Below are 25,856 nucleotides of genomic sequence, written 5' to 3' on the forward strand. Positions count from 1 at the left end.
AGATAATTCGAGCTAGGAGCACCATGTCAACGAGATAGTGGTCCGGGTTTATATTGGCGCCCCTATATGTTCTGACATTCATCGAGGCTGAGAGGTGGCGGCGTTCAATCAGTACGTGGTCAATTGGGTTGAAAGTGGTCTCGTGTAAAGAGGCCCAAGTATGTTTGTGAACCGCTTTTCGCGCAAACCAGGTACTTTCCACAACCATTTCGTGTGAGACTGCTTACTGGATAATGCGCAATCCGCTATCATTGGTACTCTTATGTAAGCTATGGGAGCCAACGTATCGCCTGAATACGGGCTCCGTGCCTACTTGACGGTTGAAATCTCCAAGTATGATTTTGATATCATACTTGGGACAGGCTTCGAGGGTCAGCTCAACTGCCTCGTAGAAGGTATCCTTCTCCGACTCTGCAGTCGCCTCTGCAGGGGCGTGAACGTTTATGAGGCTTATATTTCCAAACTTGCCTCGTAAACGCAGAGTGCATAGCCTTTTGCTTATATTTTCAAAGCCGATAACAGCAGGTTTCATTTTTTGACTGACTAAGAAACCTACTCCGAGCACATGGTTTACTGGATGGCCACTTTAATATATGGTGTAGTGGCTCTTCTCCAGAAAACCGGTCCCTGCCCATCACGTCTCTTGTAGCGCTGTAACATCATCCTTATATTGGGGCAGGGTATCGGCAGCATTCGGTCTGTACAGGGAGCACGCTCCATGAGAAAATGCGTTCATCGTTGTAAGATTCATCCTGTCTGAGGCTCCTTTCGTGGCTTCGTAACATCGGTTTTCCGTGTAGGGTTGTCAGCCCTACCCAACCCCGCGGGCGGGAGACTCGCCTTCATCCTTCTATGCCTGCAGTTTTTCATAAAACTCCCAGCGGTCACCACGTGGAGGTGGGTTTGGTAGTTGAGCTGTTGATGTTGGTTCAGCAGCGTTTCCCAGGTTTTATGCTCCATCGTGGATACCAATCCACCAATCCAATAACCGCCCGAACTATCGATATTTGCAATTAAAGCCCCTAATCAATAAACGTTTTTTTCGTTTCATTGAAACACAGAGCAACCAAAAAGTTCGACCCTATAAGCCACAATGCACACATGTTTCAGCCTGACTCACCAGTGAGGTTACCCTAACTTTTAAAAGATGCTTACGAGAATAATTACATGGAGTATAATTAATTGCAGGTGGTCGATCTTTTCTTAAAAGTATTTGTCTTTTTACCAACGAAAAAATGGGCAGAAACACTTTTATATAAAGAAAAGAGAGACACGTCAAGACCTACATAAAGTGATTCTCTTAGTGATGCCGACCTAGGGTACGAGCAATCGCATGACTCGATTTTGATTTTAAGAAGCTGAAATATTACATAATTCTCTAATTCTCAAGGGAACTATCAAATTAATTCTATCATGACTATTCTGTCAAAAGCATGATATTATAAATGACAGAAAAATATTTAGAGATAATTGAAATAAAAATTATTCCACACCAAACCAGCAAGAGGCACAGTTGAATATGCCATGGCAGAGTTAGCATTTTATATTTAAAAAGTTTATTTCTCTAATCATTTTATCATGAAATCAGTATTAAAATTATTCGTTTTAATCGTTATAACTGGATATTCTTATATGCAAAACAAAATTTTCTACAACGAACTTCTGGGAAGAGTGGCCAACCCACAAGAGTTTCCAGGATTGGTAGGATCCTTTCTAGTTCCTATTGATTAGCCCATTAACCAGTTTTATCTGTTTTGTCAGGTGTCGGTTCAATATGCACAACTGAATAAGGGACACATATGTTGTGGCATTATCGTTTCAAATCATTATGTGGTTAGTGCAGCTTCTTGCTATGGATACTTGCCAGACGATGTGATTAAAGATTGGCTTGTAAGTTCTTCGATCAATTTGGCACAACAATTTATTCGTTTTTAAGGAATCTTGCCCCTAAATGTCATAGAAGTAGTTGAACCTATCTGTACAGTTCTGGAAGTGAGTCGGCTCGTCCGAACCGATGCGATGGGCAGTAGACCTGATCTGGATGTATTCAAGAGGCTCAGAAATCACTATCTAGGGTAGCATCGTGGTTTTGGTCGGCCTTTTGATCGTTTCCAATCGACTTTGATACTCAATCTAAGCAAGTTAGTTCTTGTCAGTGTGAATTGCGTGTCCAACACAATCGAAGACGGGGCAGGGTGTCATTCATTGGTTCTGAATAGTCGGACAACACTCAGAACTATTGAGGGTGACTCTATAAATTTAAAATCTTTTATATAAGGTGGTTGTCAAAGCGCCAACCGCAAAGGACGCCTGTTACAAAGCGCCACTTAATCCAAGTTCTGCCAATCTGTGAAGCAAATTTATAATGCAGGTAATCGTAGCATTGATCCGAGATACTTAAATCACTCAGTTCTTGGCAGATCGCCAGTACTCCCAACGACATTGCAAGTTCAGTCTGAAGCAGCTTAGCTATGACGCGCTGAGAAAACATCATCTATATGAAGTAGTGTACAGGTCTCAGAATGTTAGATGTCTTGTGTGGCAGTGTTTATAAGAAGAACAAAGAGGAGTTTTGAGAGGACACTTCTCTGATGAACATAAGGAGACACGGAGCGGTTTTAATATACCTAACTATTGGACCGCAATGTATACTAGATGAATTTGTATGGCACATAGTTAAACGCCTTGTCTACATCCAGAAATGCAATTTAGAGTGGACGTTGCTTCTTACAGCGTTTCATCATACGTAACCTTACAGCCTGTATTGAGTCAGTAATTCCGCAGTTCTCGACAAACCTGGCTTAGTTCACAGTTATTTCAACATTATTGCGAATACGGCTATCAAGAATGCGCTGAAAAATCTTCATGGTATGGGACACCAACCGAATCGGATGGCAATTTGAACGTTCTGTGGGACCACGTTTCCTTTCCCATATTGGAACAGTGCTTCTTCCCAGTCAGGTGGTTTTCTCTCTTCGTCCATAATGCGATTGAGCTTTCTAGAGCTCAGATGCACTGTTGCTACATTCACCTGCTTTTCCCGATTTCGTTCGTTTGATTGTTATATCAGCAGCAGGATCGCTGGCAGGTGGAATTGCTCCAAATCTCGGCTTTGCTTGTGGAACTCTTGTATGTTCTGAATGCGCTAATATCGGCTTTTGATTAGTCGATTAAGATCTCTCCCGCCGTTCTAAGTGCTTTTCTTAAAGACCTTTGTTATTGGCGGTTTGGATAATGGCGGTAGCTTTCTTCGCTTTTCGGTTGGCATTCTTGTAGATTTGCCGAACATTGTATAGGCTGCTTTTTGGATGGTGTCTTTAGTTTGATTCTACATTTCTTTGAATGTCTTAATGGTCACCAATAAAATAAGTTAAACCATTTCTCCCTTTTCCCACGAAATTACCACCATTTGATTCGGTTCGCCCCAGTGCATTCTTGACGCTTTTTGTCGGCAGTGAACGGTCGATGTTGTAATACGATGGTCTTATAAGGAACGGCTTTCCATATAGTGAAGGTGAGAGATTGGCTGTACCTTATGAGAATATATTCGACTTGTGTTTTACTGTTCTCACTATAAAATATGGGAACAAGGGACAATCGTTAAACAATCCATGCATTGATAGGATGTGAGTGTCCAAATCCTCACTGCGTGCTATGAACTCTTTTCCAAATGACACCTGTTGTCACGTGCCTTTTTGCTCACACTGCATTAAGATTACCCGCAGGACGATATAGTGGTCATCAGATACGTTGCAGAGCTTTGTGCTAGATAGTTGCCTGAAGGCATCCTTCTTTGTATCGGGTAGGTATTTCTACCCGCGGTGAGTATACGGTGAAGAGTTGAATCTTCATCAGCCGGTCATCAAATCGAACGACTTTTTTAATAGTGCTACAAAAGTAGAGAAATTTATAGCGATTTTTACCTCCTTCGCGTTCTATGTCACAGCTTTTAACACCTCCCTATCAAGTTTCTCAAGCATGGCAGTATTATATGTATATATATGTGGCGCGGCAGGGTCTGCAGCATTCGAAATTTATTTCGGATGTTGCGGATGCGGACGGGTAGATGGCGCTGAACTCAGAAACTCTCCACTCACTCGTTTTCAGAACGCACCAGGGGAGTGGAGAACCAGCGGTAAAAAAATGCCGTTGGTTGGGACAGTAAGGACCGCATGGAAATAAGTCGGTCTCTTCTGTATCCAACCGCGGCTCCGAACACTTCGGCTCGCTCGTGAATTAAGTTTCAAATATCTCTTTTGCTGTTTCTTAAAACTAAAAATATCGTTTGTAATTTTTCTCTCTTAGAGAGTTGAATGCAGTTTTAGTACGACTACGCCACTACAATAGCAATTAACAAAGTGTTTAATCCATAAAGTAAAATTCAAAAATAAAATTGGATAAATACTTAATTGGTGACCCCGATATTAAAAAAGTGACAAATTATCCGCCATCGCCGCCATTGGTGAAGTTCTATTAACGACAAAATTCGACCGAGCAACACGGCAGAAATAGAACTTCCAAACACCGAGAAATCTATCAAAAACATCAGTAGACCGTACGGCAAGCGATTTTCACGCGTTCGCATCTACAGTTGAGTGTCGAGTGCCGTTGTAAACATCACGAAAACGTGTCGCATCTCCACATCCCGAGTCGGAGCAGAGGCAAGAAAAAAACGCGAGAAAACTTTCTCTACACAGTGTACTGCGCGACCCACGACGGACCCTCACCAGAAGTAGATTTTCACGCGACTTCCCGTACGCGCGCCCTCCTGCACAGCACCTTTCACGCACCGGACCAGCCATCATTGCCACGACCTTCCGACAATCTTTGCAGGAAATACTATCCGCGCTTCAAAAGTGTTCCCAATGTGTGTGGGCGGATTAATGACGTAAAAATAATAAATCCGGAAAATCAGAATTGGGCAGAGTCCAGCCCGCGAGCAGGTTCAGAGCAATTTGGCGCTGCAGCGTTCGGAAAGGATAAGTAGAACAACCGCCCGGTTTCCTCGCAGTCAGTGGCCGCGTCATTGCCGTCGTCATTTTGGTGAGCACATTTTCCTTGAGAATTTAGGAGTAGTACATCGAGCAACCGTGAGCACGAACGGCAGAGCTTTCCCTACTCGATCTCATACAGGCGGAAAAAGCCCCCGTCCCCAGCACCGCCAACGCCGCAGCTACAGCCCGACGAATTTGAACCAGCGCCGCCGTCGAGGAGGACCCCAGCTCGGCTTGAAATTATTATATATATTATTATCTCATTATCTCATATTATCTCATCTCTGTAATCATTTTATATCCAAATTCAATTGTAGCATTAGTTGTGCACTATTCGCACTAATTGTTCATTATATTAAAAAGTTAAAAAGAGATAATAAAATTAAAGCCGCTGCAAGAGACGGCGTTGAGGTGTTTAGCATCGCGAGTTCTCCGTTTTCTTGGTGTTTTTGGTCTGCGCTGGAGAGCGTCCGCTTCGGTCGTCGTTTTTCTCGGTTCGTGCGTGCATTTGTGGGTACGGCCTGCCGTGTCGGTGTAAATTTCACCGCGTTTCAGTATAAACTCACCGCGTCTGCATCACAATCTCGTACTTCTCGGTAGGAAAAATGTCGTTTGACAATAAAGACGCGGCAGGCCCATCGGACCCACAAGTGACCGCCCTCGCCGTACGCGTTCCTCCGTTTTGGCGGCGGAACCCCGAGCTGTGGTTCGTGCATTTGGAAGCACAGTTCCAAATGTCCGGCATCACATCGGACGCGACCCGTTTCAACTACGCGGTGGTCGGCCTGGACGAAGAGTCCATACTTCTGGTGTCCGACGTAGTGAAGTCGGCATCGTACTCGCAGCTCAAGAGCGAGTTGATCAGGCGCCTGTCGGCAAGCGAGTCGGCAAAATTAGACCACTTGTTGGCGGGTTTAACGTTGGGGGATCGAACTCCCAGCCAATTGCTTCGTGAAATGAGGCAATTGGGTGGGAGCAAGATCGGCGACGATCTGATCAAGTCGCTCTGGCTGCGTCGGCTCCCGGAGGGCACCCAGGCGATCCTAGCCTGCGTCTCCGGTTCCTTGGAGGAACTAGCAGCAACGGCCGATCAGGTACAGGAGGTGTACGTTCGCCCAACCATAGCGGCCGTTCAACCACCGTCGGATGAGGTCAGCGACTTACGGCGCGAGATCGCGGCCTTAACTGCCAGCGTGGCCGAGATGCGGGCGACGTTGGACGCTCAGCGTTCGAGTGCCAGGTCGCGAGCTCGCTCACGGTCTGCCACACGAAAAGGGCGTTCGGGTAGCAGGTCGTCAAGACAGCCTGCGGACCAGGGTATTTGCTGGTATCATCGTAAGTTCGGAGATAAAGCGACAAGATGTAGGCTACCTTGCAAATTCGCGCCTACCGCAAAAAACTAGGTCCGCGGGGGGTCTTAGCGACGGCCACCCAGAGCGCAGCGCCACGTCGCCTAACTATTTTCGACCCCCTCAGCAGGCGCAACTACCTCGTCGACACGGGTGCGGAGGTTTCGGTTCTTCCCGTACCCCAGCATCATCGACTATTTCCTCAACCCCTCAAACTGGCGGCAGCAAATTCCTCCCGCATCAATACATACGGGTACAGGCAAGTGGACGTGAGTCTTGGCTTGCGTAGGACGTTTCCGTGGCGTTTCATCCTGGCGGATGTCAGCTTCCCCATATTAGGCGCAGACTTCTTGTGTCACTATGGGTTGCTGGTGGACTTGCAAAATAAGTCCCTTATAGACCCCACAACCAAACTAAATTCGTCGGGCCAAATGGTATCTCACGCTGACAATAACCTTTCCGTTCTTTTGGAAGACATCTCCGACTCTCGTGTTCGGACACTCCTCCAGAAGTTCAGCCAGATAACTACCGAGTGTAGTCTCTCGAAACCAGTAATGCACAATGTGCAGCACCACATAAATACTACTGGTTCCCCGATTTTCTCAAAGGTGCGTCCTCTACCACCCCAGAAACTGGCTATCGCGCGGAAAGAATTTGAACAACTTGTTCAACAGGGTATCTGCAGGCCCTCAAACAGCTGTTGGTCTTCCCCTTTACATATGGTCCCTAAGCCAAATGGCGAATGGCGTCCCTGTGGGGATTACAGAAGGCTAAACGCACAGACTGTTCCTGACCGATATCCGATTCCACTCATCCACGACTTTGCGCATCACCTCGCGAATTGCCACATCTTTTCGACCTTGGACTTAGCCAAGGCATACCACCAAATCCCAGTAGCTCCTGAAGACATTCCAAAGACGGCAATATGCACACCCTTTGGACTCTTCGAGTTCACCCGAATGACTTTCGGATTGTGCAATGCGGCGCAAACCTTTCAAAGGTTCATTCACTCAGTCCTGCGAAACCTCGATTTCTGTTTCGTCTATTTGGATGATGTTTTGGTCGCTTCTTCTACTGAGTCTGAGCACTTAGCCCATCTCGAGTGCATTTTTCAACGTCTCCTTGAGGCCGGTTTAGTCTTAAACGTTGAGAAATGCAAATTCCTTCAAAAACAGGTGAGATTCCTCGGCCACTCCATTTCCTCTGAAGGAATACAGCCCGACCCAGACAAGATGCAAGCAATCACAAGCTTCCCGCGTCCAAAAACAGTGAGGGAGTTGAGGAGGTTCTTGGGCATGCTAAACTTTTACCGTCGTTTCCTGCCCAAGGCCGCCCATCACCAGTCCGTTTTGAACGCGTACTTGTCTGGCCCCAAAACAAAAGACACACGAGAGATTGTGTGGTCTGAAGAGGCTGTCTGCGCGTTCAATAAATCCAGACAGCAACTGGCTGATGCTACACTTTTGGCATTTCCTCATCAAGATGCACCCCTAGCCGTTTTTGTTGATGCCTCTGACATCGCAGTAGGTGCTGCCCTTCACCAAAAGGTGGACCAAGTTTGGCAGCAGTTGAATCCCGCTCAACGGAACTACAGCACCTACGATCGCGAACTGCTCGCCGCATACCTGTCCATCAAATACTTCCGTTTCTCCCTAGAAGGCAGGCCGTTCACAGTGTTCACGGACCATAAGCCTCTCACGTTCGCTTTGAAACAGAAGCCCGACAAAGCGTCCCCTCGTCAGCTTCGACACCTGAGCTTCATAAGCCAGTTCACGTCGGACATCCAGCACGTGTCCGGGAAGGACAACATTGTTGCTGACGCTTTGTCTCGTGTCTCCGAAGTTAACATCCCCGCCTCACTCGATTTCTCGGCTATTGCCAAGGCGCAAGTGGATGACGCAGCACTTCAGAGCCTCAAGTCCAACCCCAAATACAAATTTCGGGAGTTGCCCATCTTCGGCTTAAACCTCTCGGTCTGCTGCGAAGACTCGGAAAAGGGACCTCGGCCATACATTCCGGCCACATTTCGCAAGGAAGTGTTCCACGCAGTTCACGACTTGGCGCACCCCGGCATCAGGACAACAAACCGGTTAGTCACCGGAAAATACTTCTGGCCCTCCATGAACAAGGATATCAATTCCTGGGCCAGAGAGTGCATCGCATGCCAGAAGTGTAAAGTCTCCAGGCATGTAAGGAAAGAAGTGGGCTCATTCCCCCGCACTACCAAGCGTTTCCACACCATACACCTCGACATAATAGGGCCTTTGCGAGACTCGCACGGTTACAAGTATTGCCTCACAATCATCGACAGGTTCACGCGGTGGCCTGAGGCAATACCTCTGAAGGACATTACGGCGCAATCTTGTGCCGAAGCCCTCTGCCGAGAGTGGATACCTCGCTTTGGCGTCCCTGCAGTGATCATCACTGACCAGGGAATGCAATTTGAGTCCACCCTTTTCTCCAAGTTAGGCAAACTCCTGGGTTTTAAACGCCAGCGGACTACTGCATATCACCCGCAGTCCAATGGGATGCTAGAACGTTGGCACCGGACGCTGAAAGCCGCCATTATGGCACGCGACGACCCGTCCTGGACTCAAGTCTTGCCTCTCGTCCTACTCGGCCTTCGAACAACCCGCCGAGAGGAATTTGCTGCCAGCCCCGCGGAGCTGGTTTACGGGGAGAACCCAAGACTCCCAAGCGATCCGGTCTTCGACAAGAGATCGGGTCTCACGGAGTCGGGGTTGGTGCGTCTGCTGAGGGACAATCTCCGACGCATCAAAGCGCCACCACCCACTCGACACTCGTCCATACCTGCTTGTTCGCCCAAGGAACTGGACACGTGCACGCACGTGCTGATCAGGACGGATGCCGTCCGGAAGCCGCTGCAGCCTCCATATGAGGGCCCGTACCGCGTTCTCGAGAGGGGAGAACATTTCTTCCAGCTCGAGATCGGTGGTCACAAAAAGGCGGTCTCTTTGTCCAGGCTGAAACCCGTGTGCGCCCCGAAGCAACGTCGTGTCCGCTTTGTGGATTAACGGCGAACGAAGTTCGGGGATCCGTCGCCGAAACCCCCTAGGTTTCGTCTGGGGGCGGAGTGATGTGGCGCGGCAGGATCTGCAGCATTCGAAATTTATTTCGGATGTTGCGGATGCGGACGGGTAGATGGCGCTGAACTCAGAAACTCTCCACTCACTCGTTTTCAGAACGCACCAGGGGAGTGGAGAACCAGCGGTAAAAAAATGCCGTTGGTTGGGACAGTAAGGACCGCATGGAAATAAGTCGGTCTCTTCTGTATCCAACCGCGGCTCCGAACACTTCGGCTCGCTCGTGAATTAAGTTTCAAATATCTCTTTTGCTGTTTCTTAAAACTAAAAATATCGTTTGTAATTTTTCTCTCTTAGAGAGTTGAATGCAGTTTTAGTACGACTACGCCACTACAATAGCAATTAACAAAGTGTTTAATCCATAAAGTAAAATTCAAAAATAAAATTGGATAAATACTTAATATACATGTAGTTGAAGATATGCATTCTACCTATGATTATCCCATGATTGGTGTCGATTTAGCACTCCACTCTCCTGTGGTGGTCACTGAAGACTGCACTTCAATACTTTCGTGGTATTATACGTGACAGACCGTTTAACTCTGAAAAGTAACCACTCCCTTTTCTTCGATTATCATTTTCTTATCGTCACTTGCACCTTCTGATCGTATAGGTGAAGACAGATTGACAATTTTTTCTTCATATTCTTCTTGTGTTGTTCAGATCTAATTAATGTATTTCCTTGTTGATTTAATGCATTTTACATTTTTGGGAGAAATGAGTACAACCTAGAGTAAAGTTTCGACATCTTTCACATTTTTGAAAGCTTAATTACTGACAAAAGAGATATTGAAAATACCAGCAACCTAACCACTACTATCAAGGGAGGTTCTTTCATGCCAATGTTTTCTCTGTGCTACTAGGTGGGAATAGTAATTAGAAAGTGATCACCATTGTTATTCCGAAGCGCCACGTGTTATCGTAGTATTCTGGCCTGAAACAATAACAAGTTAAGAACTCCGAAAGTAGCAGTGGGTACTGCATACATTGAGTAAGGGTGACAACTGCCTAGCGGCCATTCAATTGAACCCACTATCCCACGATGGCTAGTGGGTGGGTTGCGTTAGTACCAGCTTCCGGAACAGTGGAGAAAGAGTATAACCTCCTTGGAAATCCGAGGTATAAGTTGATGCAAAATCCCAGGAGCTATATATTAATCCAATTGTCTTGCATGTTTCATTTGGAAGTCGGACCGCCCTCTGGCCGTTGAACTTTGGGCGTTACTTTGCCACCTACGGAAGTTTTAGCCATCATCATATGTTATTGCAACATCTGGACAAGCGTTTGTTCCGCGTGCAGTCGTTTGTTCCTTGGCTGTTCCTCCTGCGTTTTCGCTCACTTTTTTATGTCAATGCAACAATGGATTGATTACGCCATTCTTTGGGGAGCAGCTTTATAATTCGATAACCACATTATTTGAAGCATATGTTAAGAAACTCCTTCGTACCTAAATTAAAGATATTACCTTAATTTTTTTGGATTTATAAATTACCAGGCAACATGTTCACATTTAGGTAAGGAAATATTGGAAAAGTCTTCTTCGTCCCATACCTTTCTCATAGTTCCATTTAAATAAAATATATATTGGATATTAGTTCAAACGTTCAGTTTTGTGTTATTACAGTATATAATCATTGGTGGAGATTCAATAACACCCGACGGAAATATGGAACAGCAAATGTTGCACGTTAAACAAATTATCGTTTACCCCACGTACAATTATACTCCACGTCACGATATTGCCTTGCTTTACGTAATGTATCTAAAGCTGTAATTATTTGCTCATTGAAATAGAATATCTTTTTTTAGATTCGAAAAGGCATTCGGTATGATGGTGAATTCATCAAAAATATGGCAATTGCAAATGAAGAAGTGGTGGTGAATACGGGAAGCAAATGCCGGACAGCTGGTTGGGCAGTTTCAAAGAGAGTAAGATTGTGTCACTATTGAAGTGGGCTTCACTTTAGTGTATTATGTAGATATATATACATTGTAACTCTTAACGGCACAGATATGTTTACATTGCGCAATATTGTAACTTCACTTACAGCATTAATTTTGCAGAGAACATGACTCTAAAAAGGTTAAACTAACAAGATAAGTGTCAAGTAGGCAGAAAACTTAGGATCATTTTTTCGCAACACCCAAATTACTAAAATTCATTCTAACATTCGAAATATTCGCAATATTTCTCTAAAATATTGAACTGATAGTGGCTTGAGCAAGTAACCAGAAGTAATAATAGCCGACTATATAATTTTCTTATAAATAATGATGTCTTTTTAAAATATTTGTCTTTTATCTGGCCGTTCGGTCCGCATATCTCTTGTCCGTAGCTTTCTCGTCTCAATAAGGTGGACAAATCTAAAATCTGCCGTTGACTCCTGGCATACGCTTATGTGAGAATCTTGCTCACTAAAAATACTTCCTTCTCGTTCGACTCTCCATGCGGGGATTGCTCGAAAGCGTTGCATTGCGTATTTAGAGTAGTTCTTATCTGCGACTTGCTGCGATTCCCTCCTCTTCTTATTTTTGCCAGTTCCTGCCTTCATGGATCATTTCGATTTGATTCCAAGCCTCCTTTGGCCCCAGCATGAATTGCACAGTATTTTCATGTGTTAAGCGATTTCCTACGACAGTCTCTGATCTTTTTTGGTGTTTAGTAAACGTCTGGCAATGAAATACAACATCCTCCACATTCTCAACCATGGCATGTATGGTAAATATCAATGAATATATATTTCCGTATTCAATCAAGAATTGGGTCACTTCGTAGTCTACAATGTCCGGAATGTTGCGGTATGTTGAAAGACCAGTCTGTGACTCTTCCGATCTCTCTAGCCTTTCTGCAATTAATTCCCATGAGACTTTCTGTTTGTATACATTTTGCCATTGAGCCGTCGACCTGCATTCACTATGGGAGTGTTCCTTCTGATAGGTGTGCTGCTCCCTGTATTGTCTCTACAAGTGATAGACTAGCATTGTTCACCCAGTAATTGATCTCCCATATCGCCCTGTTTACGTCAGTCTTGATGCGCTTGATGTCGTTCAAGCCTTCTACTTCGATTGCCATCCTAATGCTATAGATTGTCACGCCGTTGGGCTTGTGAAGTCTAAATACTGCATTGTATACAATAAAGGACCTAGGGCATAATCTGCATCGATTGTTAATCCCAACTGTTTATCTGTTGACAGCTCCTATTCCTTTCCCTCGATCTGAAGCAGTCTCTTATATATTATTCGCTCAAATACTTTGCCAATGTTATTAACCAGATACTTTGGCCTATATGAAGAAGGTTCACCTAGGTCCTATTCAAAATACTATTGTAATAATACATCTCACAACCTTTCTTTTAGCAAACCGAAAGGTTCAAACTAGTAAATATAAATATGAGATTCTGTCGTGCAGAAACAGGTATCCACTATTTAGGACACGATGAGCCTATAATGAAAGTGCAATGTTAGCACATTTGCGATGACAAATAAGCAAGCGAGTAGTTAGCATATTTGTTCTTTAAAGAGGTTACGAAGTTAGGTCAGGGCTTAAGAATTCACTTAAAACGTCCCCTATTTGTCGTGAAAGGTGAAAAGGGACAGAAATTTACAGGCTAGCAACTTGCAGATTTTCAACCTTTACACCAACCGAAACGCCGACAACATCACGAATAATAAATGATCTAACACCGGAAACGGAATATGCCTGACTTCTACAATGCGCACGTTCTCCCCTATCGAGGGTAGCGAGAGTCCCCAAAATGCTCGCTTTTTCCAACTCGAGCAGAAATTCCAACGATATAAGCTGGACATTCTGCTCCTAAGCAAAGTAAGATGGTAGGACTCTAGAAAATGTTCTACCCCCTCATGCTGCACTTATGGTAGCGTGCTTTTGTACTGTGGTGGTAGAAGGCGTGAATTCGATCGCAAGTCGTGCTCTCTTGACCAGAGAGCCAGTTTCTGACAGACTGCTGACTGCAAAATTTCGATCCAGGTTAGGAAATACCACAAACATGTAGACTTCCGATATAGTGGAAAAGGATGCTTTTTACGAGCGATTGCCCACAGTTAAGGAGAGACTTGCTAAAGGTGACATTGTGATTGTGATACGTGATCTGAATGGCAAGGTGGGCTCTGATAATACCTTGCCCAGACATTCGATGAGGAGGCATGAACTTGGCAACCGTAATGATGATGATGGGAGGTTTTGGATTTCTGTTACTCCCATCGCCTCGTCATTGATAGCACATTGCCCGAGCACGATAAGGTTAGTTGAGTTTCAACCGACGAACATGTTAAATAGATTCTCAGCCGTATTCTAAAGGGTCGTTATAATATCTGGCTGACTGCGCAATCGTGGAAATGGATCGATGAATAGAAGCGATTGAAGACAGAATTGACGACTGTCAGTGGTGGCTCGAACTCTTATAGCGTATGAAATCCCGAGAAGTTCAGGGAAGTGTAGTAGTGAGTAGTGTAGTGTCAGAAGTAGGGAATTTGTTATTGCATTGACCAGGAAAATGGAAGAGGCCAAAGAGCTGAATAATTTTAGAACTGTACGTTCATAAGGACATGCATGTGGTCGCAAACCTTCCTATGGTCCTGCAAGAGTCGACTCCTCATTCACGATGACGAACAACTGAAGAGACACATCCGATGAAGTTCAGTCTCTTGTGGATGAAGTGACTAGTCACCGTAACATGTGGACACGGACTGTTCCTCCAAGCTTTTGCAAATCTGTAACCTTCGCTCGTACGGAAATACGGAGAATCCGAGATATTTCCCAGAGAGTAGAATACGGGGATACTCGTTAAGATTTCAAAAAGTGCACCCATTTAGAGTGTGTCACTTGAAGGGGGTATCTGCGTGCTCGCTGTCTTCGCGAAGATAACAACTAAAGTAATCCTAGAACGCACCAAAGAACATTTCAAAACCTTGATTGACAGAGAGCAGGCTCATTTCCCTTGTGGATCCTCCTGCATTGATCATATCAACAACCTACGGATGATTTTGGAACAGTGCACGGAGTTTAAATTTTCGCTTCACTTGATCTTCATTGATTTTGAGAAAACTTTCGACAGAGTGAACAGAGAGAATATCTGGCATGCTCGACGCAGGAGGTGCATTCTGGAGAAACAATAATAGCCATTATCAAAACGGCAAATGATGGTGTAAAACGTCACTTGCTGCACAAAAGTAAATCTCCGGAAAATTGCAGGACCACCGATATTATTTTCTATTGTTATCGGCGATGTTCTTCATTCTTTCTTGCTCGCAGGATGTCAAAAGCTTCATTGTTTCATAGCATCTTTCTTCAAACATATCAACTACGCTAATAATATTTCTTTACTTCCTCACCGAGTCATGGATTTGGGTCAAATGGGTCTGGATTTGAAAAGGAGGCAAGTAGAATTGGACTGAAGATAAATGTAAAGGAAATGAAGGTTTTTTTTTCTGATGGATCATCGCACTCTCTCTGTCTGCGTCAATGGGCATAGCATCAAAAGGTATCTATCAACTTGTGGATCTAGGAAGTGTAATTTTTGCTAACGGAGACAACCAGCTGAATGTTGCCCGACGAATTCGCATCGTTAGATCCGCGCTCGCTGCCTCGTTTAAAATCTGGCAATGCAATGATCTCAACACCAAGATCAAGTTGAGACTATTCTGTGCTATTCTTCTTTCTGTGTTGCTATATGGGAGTAGCACACCGCAAACCAACCGGAGACCAAACCTACACTTAGAAGGTCCAAGCCTGCCAGCGTATCATCCAAGTGCGCTCACCCGATACTATTTCAAACAAAGAACTTAGTCTGTCACTAGTAGGCGATATGATCGAAAGAAGGAAGTGGGAATTGACCACGTTGCGTCATTAAGTAGAACCCACTCTCTGAAGATGGCTGACGAATGGCTCACTAAAAGAGCACACGGCGCAGAACAATTGAAGAAGAGTGTGAGCATGTCCGGAAGTCCAGTTAGGGAACTTAAGGGCATTTCGGGTAACTCCGGGACATGGAGAATAGGTGTGGTTGATTCGCTATACCCCAACTAGGGGTAAATAGCAACCATGTAAAATATTTTCTACCTCTAGTCACATATTCATCCCATCTTTCCGAGAGGTTATGGATGCTACTTCAAAGGAACATTTATACTTTCAGATGAAACTATTTGTCAGTCCATTTTCAATTTATTCGTAATTTTTGAAGTATTTTTTGGCATGTGTCTGCCCTCTTGAAAACTGTAGGGAAGGTGGGATAACGCTTCCAAACCAAAAACTACCAATAGATATTCGATTGGATTTGCCGTATGTAGTGAGCAATTACCATGCAACCTTGTTGCTCATTCTGAACATTTTTTGATCGGCTGCGGTCGATAACGATCAGCATCCACTCACGATACCCCACACCTGCTTACTTTCACCAACCACGGGATAATTTTCGTCCCGTACAGGCTTGATTTCCCTGATGATATTGATGGTTATCCACAATCGACCTGTAACTTTATATGCTTTAAATTATCAAAGTGAATCTATTTCTCGTCGCCCGTCAAGTCTCGATTGAGGGAACTCCGTCTGTTATATAGCTGAGGCAGAATCTCTTCTGTGAATTTTCCATCGTTTGCAAATGTCGTAAAATTGTTGGCCGATTGACCTTCAATATATGTGCCTTGCTTTTGGCTTAAAATATTATATTCGTTTAAAATTTCCTCCAGATTAAACTTCAAACTTTTTTGGCGTCCTTCATTGTAGATGTCAAAATCGCCTTTTAACACCAACCAAGCTTTCCATTGCAATTTGCAAAGCATTTGATGCGATTCCGCAGCAGTTTCCTTTTATAGCAATACGATTATGCGATACTATCAGCCGTGAAGCCGCACATTTTTATAAAAATACTACAAAAAAATGGTTGGCACAAATCAAAGTTATAAATGCTTATAATATTTCTCGACTCCGTATATTATAGCACGATAGAAGACTAGCTCTAACCCCCAAGCATGCAGTGAGTTGCTACATATTACAATGGGGATGCAAATACAAAGAACATAAATGTTTCCCTTCAAATATAGCTAGGTGCAATATCAAACGAAAGGTCTCAACTAAGACAGAAGTCAGCCAAGAAAGAGAATTCTCCTAAGTGCGAAGTTATCTTAGGGGCCTAGGATATAGAAACTTTAACAAAACTGGTTTAATTAGCCTGACATTTCCTTTCTAGACTTTCCAGACACGAGTGAGGGTAGTTAAATGCCAAAAGATAAAGATCTAAACATCAGACTCACAGCAGTGCTGCACATGACATCTACACCTCAAAATACTTTCCATCCCGACATATATTTAAATAAACACCCGTAGCGAAGCGGGCAACGAAATTGCGAAGCTGGCTTTCAATCAACTTGGCCATTGCACTGTCTTCCTTTTCTGTGTAAAATTGTTTTTCTTTAAAGCTGGATTTGAAATGGGATGGCTTTTAAATAATTTTCTCCGAAAGGTTTAAGTTTTGATTGTAAAGTTAAGAAGGAGTACATGATCAAAATGAACAGACCTAAAACAGGACAGGTCTCATGCTCAGGAGCAATCTAACCAAAAAATTTTACAAAAAAAAAATTTACTGATGCATCTATGTATATAAAGTGTTGAGCGTAAAATGCAACCCATGTAGATATTTGTTCAAACAGAGCCGATAATATTATATCACCCATGCGCCCTCCCCCCTTTCTTAAGTTTAAGTCTGTAAGTCCCCCAGTTGTAAAAATTTAAGCCGTGATATAGCCAGAGATCCTTGAAAGTTTCGTGCAAGAAGTACTTATCAAAATCATCAACAATGGATTATAGAAATTGTCAACCTTTTTGGTCTGAAAATAAAAATTACAATGTTTTAGAAAGTAAATATTTTTATATTCTTATATTATTTATTTTATATTACGCAAAGCAAACAGACCAAGGTAAATTTAAATTTTTAAATTTATTTTGGTGATAACTAAATTTACACTAATATGACATTATACTTAACAGAAGCATATGGACGTATACAGCAAGCTGATGGCGTTCAACTTATCGATTGTTGATAAATCGGTCTGTCGATGCTCAGATGATTCTAATGACTGCTATCAGCAAGGACTTTGCGTCGCAAGTATGGAAGATGAAATGGCGTGCTTTGTAAGTTCCAAATTCGTAGTGTTAACAATTTTTTCCCGAGACTATTGAACTTGTTACTTATATACACCAACAATTTCCTATGAGTCATTTCTCTCGATTACTGAAAACGAATTCTATCTGCTTCTAGTACTTAAAAGGCGATCTATAATCCTTTCAAGCGATTTAAGTGGCTCACTTTCTATTGTCTACCTTACTACTTTTGACCATACAATTTAAAGGAAATCCTCTATAGATATTAGGGCTTCTCCTGATGCTATTTATATAAAAATTATTTAGGCAGGAAAATTTAAAACAGCCCTAAAGATAAAACCTAAGCGGGTTTTGTATGGTTGAGTGTGATGTTAAGGTACAGCATTCACATATGGCTTTTTAAGTGGTTCATCATTGCGGATTTCGTGCTTTGCCACCGCTCATAACTCTTTAAGTTCGTTGAACTGCCTCCCTGCCACGTACATTACGAAAGTGGCTGGTAGCAAATGTAGGGCGCCGAAGCTTCCCGTCCTTGCGAATAGCAACGGATGGAACATGCAACGAATAAAAGTGACCGGAAAATGTTGGCTTCATTTGAAATCGTTGTCAACACCCGATTTATTGCGCATCTCCATCGGACAACTACTACTACTTTATTCAATACAGAAAAGAAGCCAGAGCGTTAGATTGTCAGAAAGAAAAGTCACTTCGGGGCAGAGTCCATCCTAGGGTCGGACCTCTGGAACTCGTCTTACGACAATTCTCAGTAGTCATCTTAACTAAAAAGAGAATGGGGTGTAGGGTAGCCCTATATCGGTCGGCGAGTCAATAAACGAGTCAAAACCGACGGTTAAATAATTTGGATTGACGCTCAGCTCAAAAATGACAAACACTGGGAGTCCTATGTCTAGCAGGCGAGGTCTTCTAATGAGCATCCAGTCTGTTCTACTTTACCGAGGCGTGGGTAGATAATCTCGGCAAACAGAGGCAGGGAGTTTGCGGGTGGCGGCTGCTTACCGGACTGTCCCTGAACCGGCCATGATAGTGATTGCAGGAGTAACTCCTGATGCATTTCTTGAGCTTTCTTGAGAAGCACAATGCCATGTACAAGCGTAATGGAGAATTCTCCAGCGAGATGGTTTCGCTGCTATTTTGACAGCTGCCAATACCATACCTTGCTATTACAAGCTCGGGCAAGGTACATCTAGGCACGATCACAATTTCATCTTCAGGAAGCTTTCTATTAATATATAGTTCAAATAGAAAGTATTATTGTCCTCTATATGAGAAGGCTATCATGGATACGGCCACAAACATACTTGGTCTCAGCCGCAAAAGGAGTCGGAACGGCTGGTTTGACGATGAATGCAAGCTAGCAACGGAACGGAAGAATGCCGCATACCGAGTAATGTTGCATTCTCAAAGAACGCGGGCACGCGCAGAGACTTATCACGAACTCCGTCGAGCGGAGAAGCGACTTCACAGATGGAAAAAGGAAGCCTGGGGGAACCAACAAGTCTATGAACTAGAAAAGTACAGGGAGCAACCGCACCAGGCGCGCAAGTTTAACCAACAAGTCAGCAGGATGAAGCCTTATACACCTCGATGCTCATCCTGCCGAGACAAAGAGGGAAATCTGATTTCCGACAGAATGGGCATATTAGAGCGATGGGTGGAGTACTTTGATGAGCTACTGAACAACCAGAACATCGGTGAGTTGGAGGTCCCGCCAACTGAAGACGACGGACAAATACTGCCACCACCAAGTTTAGGAGAAACAGTCCGTGCAATTCATCGGCTAAAAAATCATAAGTCGCCAGGAGCCGATGGAATTACAGCCGAATTGGTTAAATATGGAGGCGACCAGTTACACCAAGTGGTTCATCAACTTGTGCTCAAGGCACGGGACAGCGAATCAATGCCTGACGATTGGCAATGAGGCATTATCTGTCCCATACATAAAAAGGGAGATATCACACAGTGCAGCAATTATAGAGGTATGACGTTGCTGAGTACCATCTATAAGATATTCTCCACTATCTTGCTAGCCCGGATAGCCCCATACGCCCAGAACATCATTGGTCCATACCAAAGAGGCTTCACTCCAGGCAAATCAGCAACAGATCAGATTTTCTCTCTGCGGCAAACGATGGAAAAACTGTTGGAATGTGGACAACAGTTGCACTATCTGTTCATCGACTTTAAAGCCGCCTATGATAGCATAGCCAGGGTAAAACTGTACACGGCCATGAGAGAATTCGGTATCCCGACGAAATTAATTAGACTGACTAGGCTGACCCTGACCAATGTGCGAAGCCAGATAAAAGCAGCAGGATCACTCTCAAGACCATTCGACATCAACAACGGTCTACGACAAGGGGATGCGCTATCATGCGTCCTCTTTAACCTGGCCCTCGAGAGAGTGATCCGTGATGCTGAGGTAAATGCAAGAGGTACGATCCTCTTCAAGTCCACCCAACTACTGGTCTATGCTGACGATATCGACATCATGGGAAGAACTACCCGAGACGTACAAACTGCCTTCATCCAGATCGAGCAGGCGGCAATCGGCCCGAGATCTTGGGCTGCACATCAATGAAGGCAAGACAAAATATATGGTGGCAACGTCAGCACCGAAGGCGAATCAACCAACAACATCAAACCGCACTGGTCAAACACAAACACGGAAAAGAATAAGGATAGGAGAATACAACTTTGAGACCGTTGACAATTTCTCCTATCTAGGGTCGAAAATCACAACCGATAACAACTACGATGATGAAATCCGCGCACGGTTATTGTCAGCCAACAGAGCCTATTTCAACTTACAAAGACTGTTCCGCTCGAAACGTCTCACCATAGGGTCAAAGCTCTTACTGTACAAAACTATGATCTTGCCAGTCCTCATCTATTCTTCGGAAACTTGGGTTCTTAGCAAGAAAAATTGAGAACTCTTGGCTGTGTTCGAGAGAAGAATCCTTCAAAGAATTTTTAACCCCCTACACGAAGATGGACGATTCCGTAGCCTATATAACGACGAAATCTATGAGCGATACCATGACCGTCCGGTTGTGGATAAAATCCGGCTCAATAGGTTACGGTGCGCGGGTCACTTAATCCGTATGGATGAGGATGATCCCGCCCGGAAAGTCTATAAGGGCAATATCTATGGTAGAAAAAGAAGACGAGGCAGACCCTGCCTAAGATGGAGCGATGGCGTAGATCAGGACGCCAGACAGCTTTTAGGGATATCGAATTGGTGGACCTCGGCGCAAAACCGGGATGTCTGGAGTTCCTTATTAATGCAGGCCTAGACCGGATACCGGTTGTTGCGCCGTTGATGATGATGATGATATGAGAAGGCGCCTTATGTGCTTAATACTGAATCATTTTGACATAACTTAATCTGAATACCAAAAAATGTCCCTATTTGAAATTTTTTATGTGTGATAATTGCGCAACATTAGGAGTAGTTTCATCAAGTTGACACCAGATTAGCGTTTTTTTTATCACCCTCTGAATCTAGATGTGAAATCAACGCAGAGCAGGTAAAAGTTATCTGAACTCTAAGTATATTTCGTCCTTATTACGACAACTAAAGTTTTCATATTGCAATGAATATAAGGTGTTGCGGTTGGTCAAAAAACTATCGCGAGTTGATATTTGCCAACCATAATGAATTAAGTTAAAATTGCAGTTTACTTGCATACCTGCACACTTTAGAGCCCACAACTAGATACATGTGGCTTAATAACAAAACCACTAAAACACCAAAAATACTAAAACACTTGAATACATCCTCGTCAAGACCTTAAAAGGGGGTTAAGAAAAACTCTGTGAAACGTCGATAATGTGCGACCTATTCTCTTGTCTGACACCTCCTCTCCCCGCCTTTGGTATTCCTTCCCTATATAACTTTATGTGAAATGTCCGTTTTCTGCAAAGTATTGCTGAAAATTAGGCGTACATTTCAAGAACCAATTGTTTCATTTTTCAATGCCGTCTGATAACAATAGGTTTTTCTACAACTACAACTGATTCAACAGCGAATTTAATGGTGACTGCAAGCTACATCTAAGGTACATCCAACTATTTTTGGGGCAAGGGTTCTAAAGATGAAACCAACATTGTTGAAAGCACTTACTTACGCTGTTGCTATTTTTGAAGTCACCTTTCTTGACAGTATGGTGTGGAAAACCATGTTAAGGACCATCTGTTCACTTTTTTGTGAATCTGAATTACCAATCAAAATCGTTCTTTAAAATAGACCCCAGAATATCGAAGCGAGAGACAAAGTGCCTCGTATTGCTACATAAGGGATAGGATCTGAAGTCTTGCCAACTCCGGTCATCGCTATTCAAAGTATTGAGTCTTCACTGAACCACAAATTTATTGTTGATACTTGCTTTAGTCAGTTATCCATCCATTTTAATTTCGAAATATGCATTTCATAATCTTTTATTTTAATAGACTTTTCGTGGAAATCCGCTAGTTTGTAATGGAATTGTCGTCGGCATCAGATCGGCTAATCGAGCTGAGTGCGTAAGCGATTCGAATGGTACTATCTTTTTAGCGACATGGCCATATTTAAGTTGGATCAACGGCCTTGTAACATCTAGATACAGAAGCATGAAGAAAAGAAGGTAAATATCCAATATTCGAAAGGACAAAATAACAAATTTGCAATTTTAGCGCAAGTATTCCAACAAACAAGGCCACGTGTTTTACTTTACTGATCGCCATGGCAGTGCCCAAATCGTTTGTTACTTTCTAAATTGTTATCAGTTTGCACATAGGCTTCGTAATTTATATTAGAATGAATAAGTCGTCCATGATTTTACAAAAGAATGTTACGCTTTCAAAAATTGTATAATAAAATGACGCGTTGCGCCGATTTTCTACTTTTTTAATCACTCAATAATTGAATTATATCGAAAATAATGTCTGCTTTTGCCTTCTATTCATCTTAACGCCAGTGTCAAGTTGAACCTATTTTGTGTCAATTTTACTAAATGCTACTGTGTAGAAAAAGTACATTAAAAGTGATAACTATGGTTGTTATTCAAAGACTCCAAGCTCCAATCAACTCCAATAAGCGTCATGTTATGGAAATGTTTTGGTGAACGTACGAGACAAATACCTAAAGACATGTTTATTAGATGTCGAAAGCGGCAGTGGCTAGGTGATCTTTTGATAAAAAGCTGCGGTTCCTTTGCGGGCTATGTAAAACCATGGAACCCACTCACTCAGGATGGCACTACATCTTTTTGACATAAAACAGTGGAGAAAAGATGTAAACTTTTCGGAAAGTTGAGGTGCAGAGTAGCTGACGCCATTGTGAGAAGCTTACCTTACCATAAAGGGGGCTATTTACTCGGTGCAGGCCAAATAATGAGTTCTGGCAACCAACACAAAGGCTTTCGAAGCTTTCGAGTTTTTGCTAGTAGCTTCATTACTTTTCCAAATTTGAAGTTGAAATACTCATATTTACGTAATACACCATTTCACCCCCGTATTCCCCTTAAATTTCGCTTTATACTACAAAATACAGCTACGGTGAGATTGGATTCTTTATAATTATCATTACTGCCGGTCTTAACATTGAGCAAAAATTTGCTAGGGGATTTCTATGACGTCAGCATGATGCTCGGTATTTCCTGGATGACGAGTATTACCCCATGTTCATTGGAGTGTGCTAGTATCTGCGTTTGGTCATCCAACCGCCATCCGCCCTTCGTTACCTTCATTTTGGGACGCTATAACAAAACTGCCAAAAAACTTTTCAATCGCAGTTGCGATGTACATATGGAAAACGGGGAATAAATCCGAGTAAAGGTTTGGTCCTCATCTATTAGTATTTGTAAGATTTTATATAACACAAATTAAATTAAAATCGGTTTATTTTCTGCCTGTGCGTCTTTTTTTTCTGTCTCTTTTCTCTCTGTTCTAGTGTGCGAAATTTTTGCCCTTTAAAACCATCCTCTAACTCCTGCGCTCTTTCCCGAGTAACCACTGCAAAGTATTACATCATCGAGTGGACATAACTGTAGCCCCTGCCTTCACCTATCAATTACATTCGCGACCGCTCCTCTCTCGGTTGCTCTGCCTCTTTCAACAGGCACTTAGTTCGCCCCACCATGTAATTAACTGCATTCCATTTCCAGTTTGGCGCGCATGCGTTTCTTCCATTAGCCTTTTTGGTGCTATTTTTCTTCCCAATGTCTCCTATAGACTGTTTCTTTCCTTTTCGAATCTGAGGCAATAGAAGCAGATATGCTCCGAATTCTGCGAAATGCCGTCTTAACTGGGGCAGTTACGTGAGCTGATCAGCTTAAGCCTTTACAGGTATTTACGGTATCCGTCAAGCCCCATTAGAAACTGCGTGAGATCATGGTTTATCTCACCATGCCTTCTTTTCGTCTACATTTTAATGCTGCAATATACTTGTCCGTCTACTTTTTTCCACGCATTTCCACCGTTGTTACCACCTGCTCAATGATTTGTCCCTTTTGGCGTCTTTAAAGTGCCAACGCTTTTTGATAAACACCCCCTCCATTTTGTCCACCGCTAGTGGAAGAGCTGCACCTTTGGCCCACTTATTTATGGCAGTGATTGCTTGGATGAATATAACTACACATCGACGAAATATTTTGCAACGACAATCGCCATTATGCCATTGGCATAATCTATTACCGTGACCCCCTAGCAGCTGATATATTGAGGAGCATATTTATATATAATGCTCGACAATAACGATCGCAGTACAGAGACCTGTGGAATATCCGCGGGGGCAATGTACTCCTTGGATTCATTTTTTTGTTCGTACCACTCTTTTGTTTTTTAGATAGCTGACAAGGGTAGATTCCAATTGACCGAATGCAATACCTACTGTTGCATCGCATTCCAGTCAAACTAACCACAAGTTTGATGACGCCGATGGTTAACCTAGCTACGCGAAAGCCGAATTATCAGTTTAATAAACCTCCTAAATTTTTTACAGCCGGCAGTGATAACTAGACATATAGGAGGATGGTTCACCTGAAAGTTTACCTGCTTTAGTCAAAAACACTAGCATTGGCAGTTCCATACGTCACAAAAACCGCATCCACTAGGTATGCTTCAAACAAATTCACAAAAGTATCCAGCCTCAAGCAAGGCTCGGACCGTCGATTTCTTCCAGCCCATTGTAAATCCTTAGTCCGTCCTTTGTCATTATTAGAATCTCATCTAAAGGTCTCCGCAGACTGACACCCTACCTGCTCTCCTGAGGAAACCAACCCTGAAGGAGAAAATTTGGACATCTAATTTGTGGAGTTGTCTGACTTTGGATTTCCCCATTATTACCCGACAGGCACTTTCTCATGGGTTTATGTCCACCTTTGCGTATAGTTGTTTGAAGTAGTCCTTCTTGCTCCATCTCGTACTCAGTCCTTCCCATTGCTGTTTGAGCCGTTCGTCTGACCCGATGATACACCGACCGAAGATAAAACAGTTCGATGCTCCACTAGCAGTTAGGCGCTTTACTGGAGTAAGTGTAACGTATTGGCATCGATGAGTCACATATAGTTGGGCTTCACTCCGTGATATACAAGGTTTTGTCTGAGGATGTCCAAATATATATCCATATATGTTTCCTCGTCATTTGCATTCGCAGCCAACTTGACATACTTCTCATTCTTCGACGTACCGGCCCCCCAATCGTCTGGCTTATTTTTCACCTCACAGACGATTGCCTGGTAATCACTGGAAGCATATAGTCACTTACTTTCCAAGAAACATCGCGAACTAGTGAAGGACTAATAAAAGTCAGGGTCATAACCGAACCGGACCCTCGTTCCTTATCATCCTTAGCCAATATAATGTCTTGCTAAACGAAGGCGTCCAAAGGCACATTTCTCACCGGCAATGGTCCTCGGTTTTCGTTCTTTCGCCTTCCAATACCAATCTGCACGACATGTGCATGAACTCAGCCAACGACCACTTGGAGGAGCATTGCCGTTATAAACGTACATGCCACCTATTTTTGCCCACACTAATTCAATTGTAAGCTTTAGGCTTCTTTCTACATTCCTGTATGCTTGGTCACCACATACACATAAAGGCGTCCCATTGGTTGTTACCTTATTATAACCATTTGAACCTCCGATCCGTAGGGAGCTTGCGAGAGCTAATCTTAAGCGATTCCGCAGTGATTGAACTTGAACCAAGTTTTAATCGGTTTTGAAGAGGCAGTACCTCCCACTTTCCGCTTCATAAACTGTCTACCCCCTCCGGAGATATGGTCGACGGCAAG

General features: G+C 43.4%; 1 protein-coding gene across 1 annotated transcript; it reads left to right on the forward strand.

Moving 5' to 3' along the window:
• The first annotated feature begins 1,388 nt into the window (after positions 1-1,388).
• Positions 1,389-22,457, forward strand: LOC119652385 (serine protease ami-like). The gene is made up of 7 exons (XM_038056485.1): positions 1,389-1,701; positions 1,762-1,890; positions 11,072-11,200; positions 11,257-11,376; positions 17,450-17,593; positions 22,034-22,206; positions 22,256-22,457. Exons 1-7 carry the CDS (start codon positions 1,579-1,581, stop codon positions 22,335-22,337), a joined length of 900 nt encoding a protein of 299 aa, XP_037912413.1. The 5' UTR covers positions 1,389-1,578; the 3' UTR covers positions 22,338-22,457.
• The last annotated feature ends 3,399 nt before the right edge of the window (positions 22,458-25,856 follow it).

The sequence above is a fragment of the Hermetia illucens genome, chromosome 3, assembly GCF_905115235.1.
Source record: "Hermetia illucens chromosome 3, iHerIll2.2.curated.20191125, whole genome shotgun sequence".
In the NCBI taxonomy this organism is placed as follows: domain Eukaryota; kingdom Metazoa; phylum Arthropoda; class Insecta; order Diptera; family Stratiomyidae; genus Hermetia; species Hermetia illucens.

Bases quoted from the DNA above. Each gene is read 5' to 3' on its own strand.
- LOC119652385 (XM_038056485.1), top strand. From the start codon at position 1,579: ATGAAATCAGTATTAAAATTATTCGTTTTAATCGTTATAACTGGATAT. The intron at 1,702-1,761 runs GTAGGATCCTTT...CTGTTTTGTCAG, and splicing joins CACAAGAGTTTCCAGGATTG to GTGTCGGTTCAATATGCACA. The intron at 17,594-22,033 runs GTAAGTTCCAAA...TTATTTTAATAG, and splicing joins AAGATGAAATGGCGTGCTTT to ACTTTTCGTGGAAATCCGCT.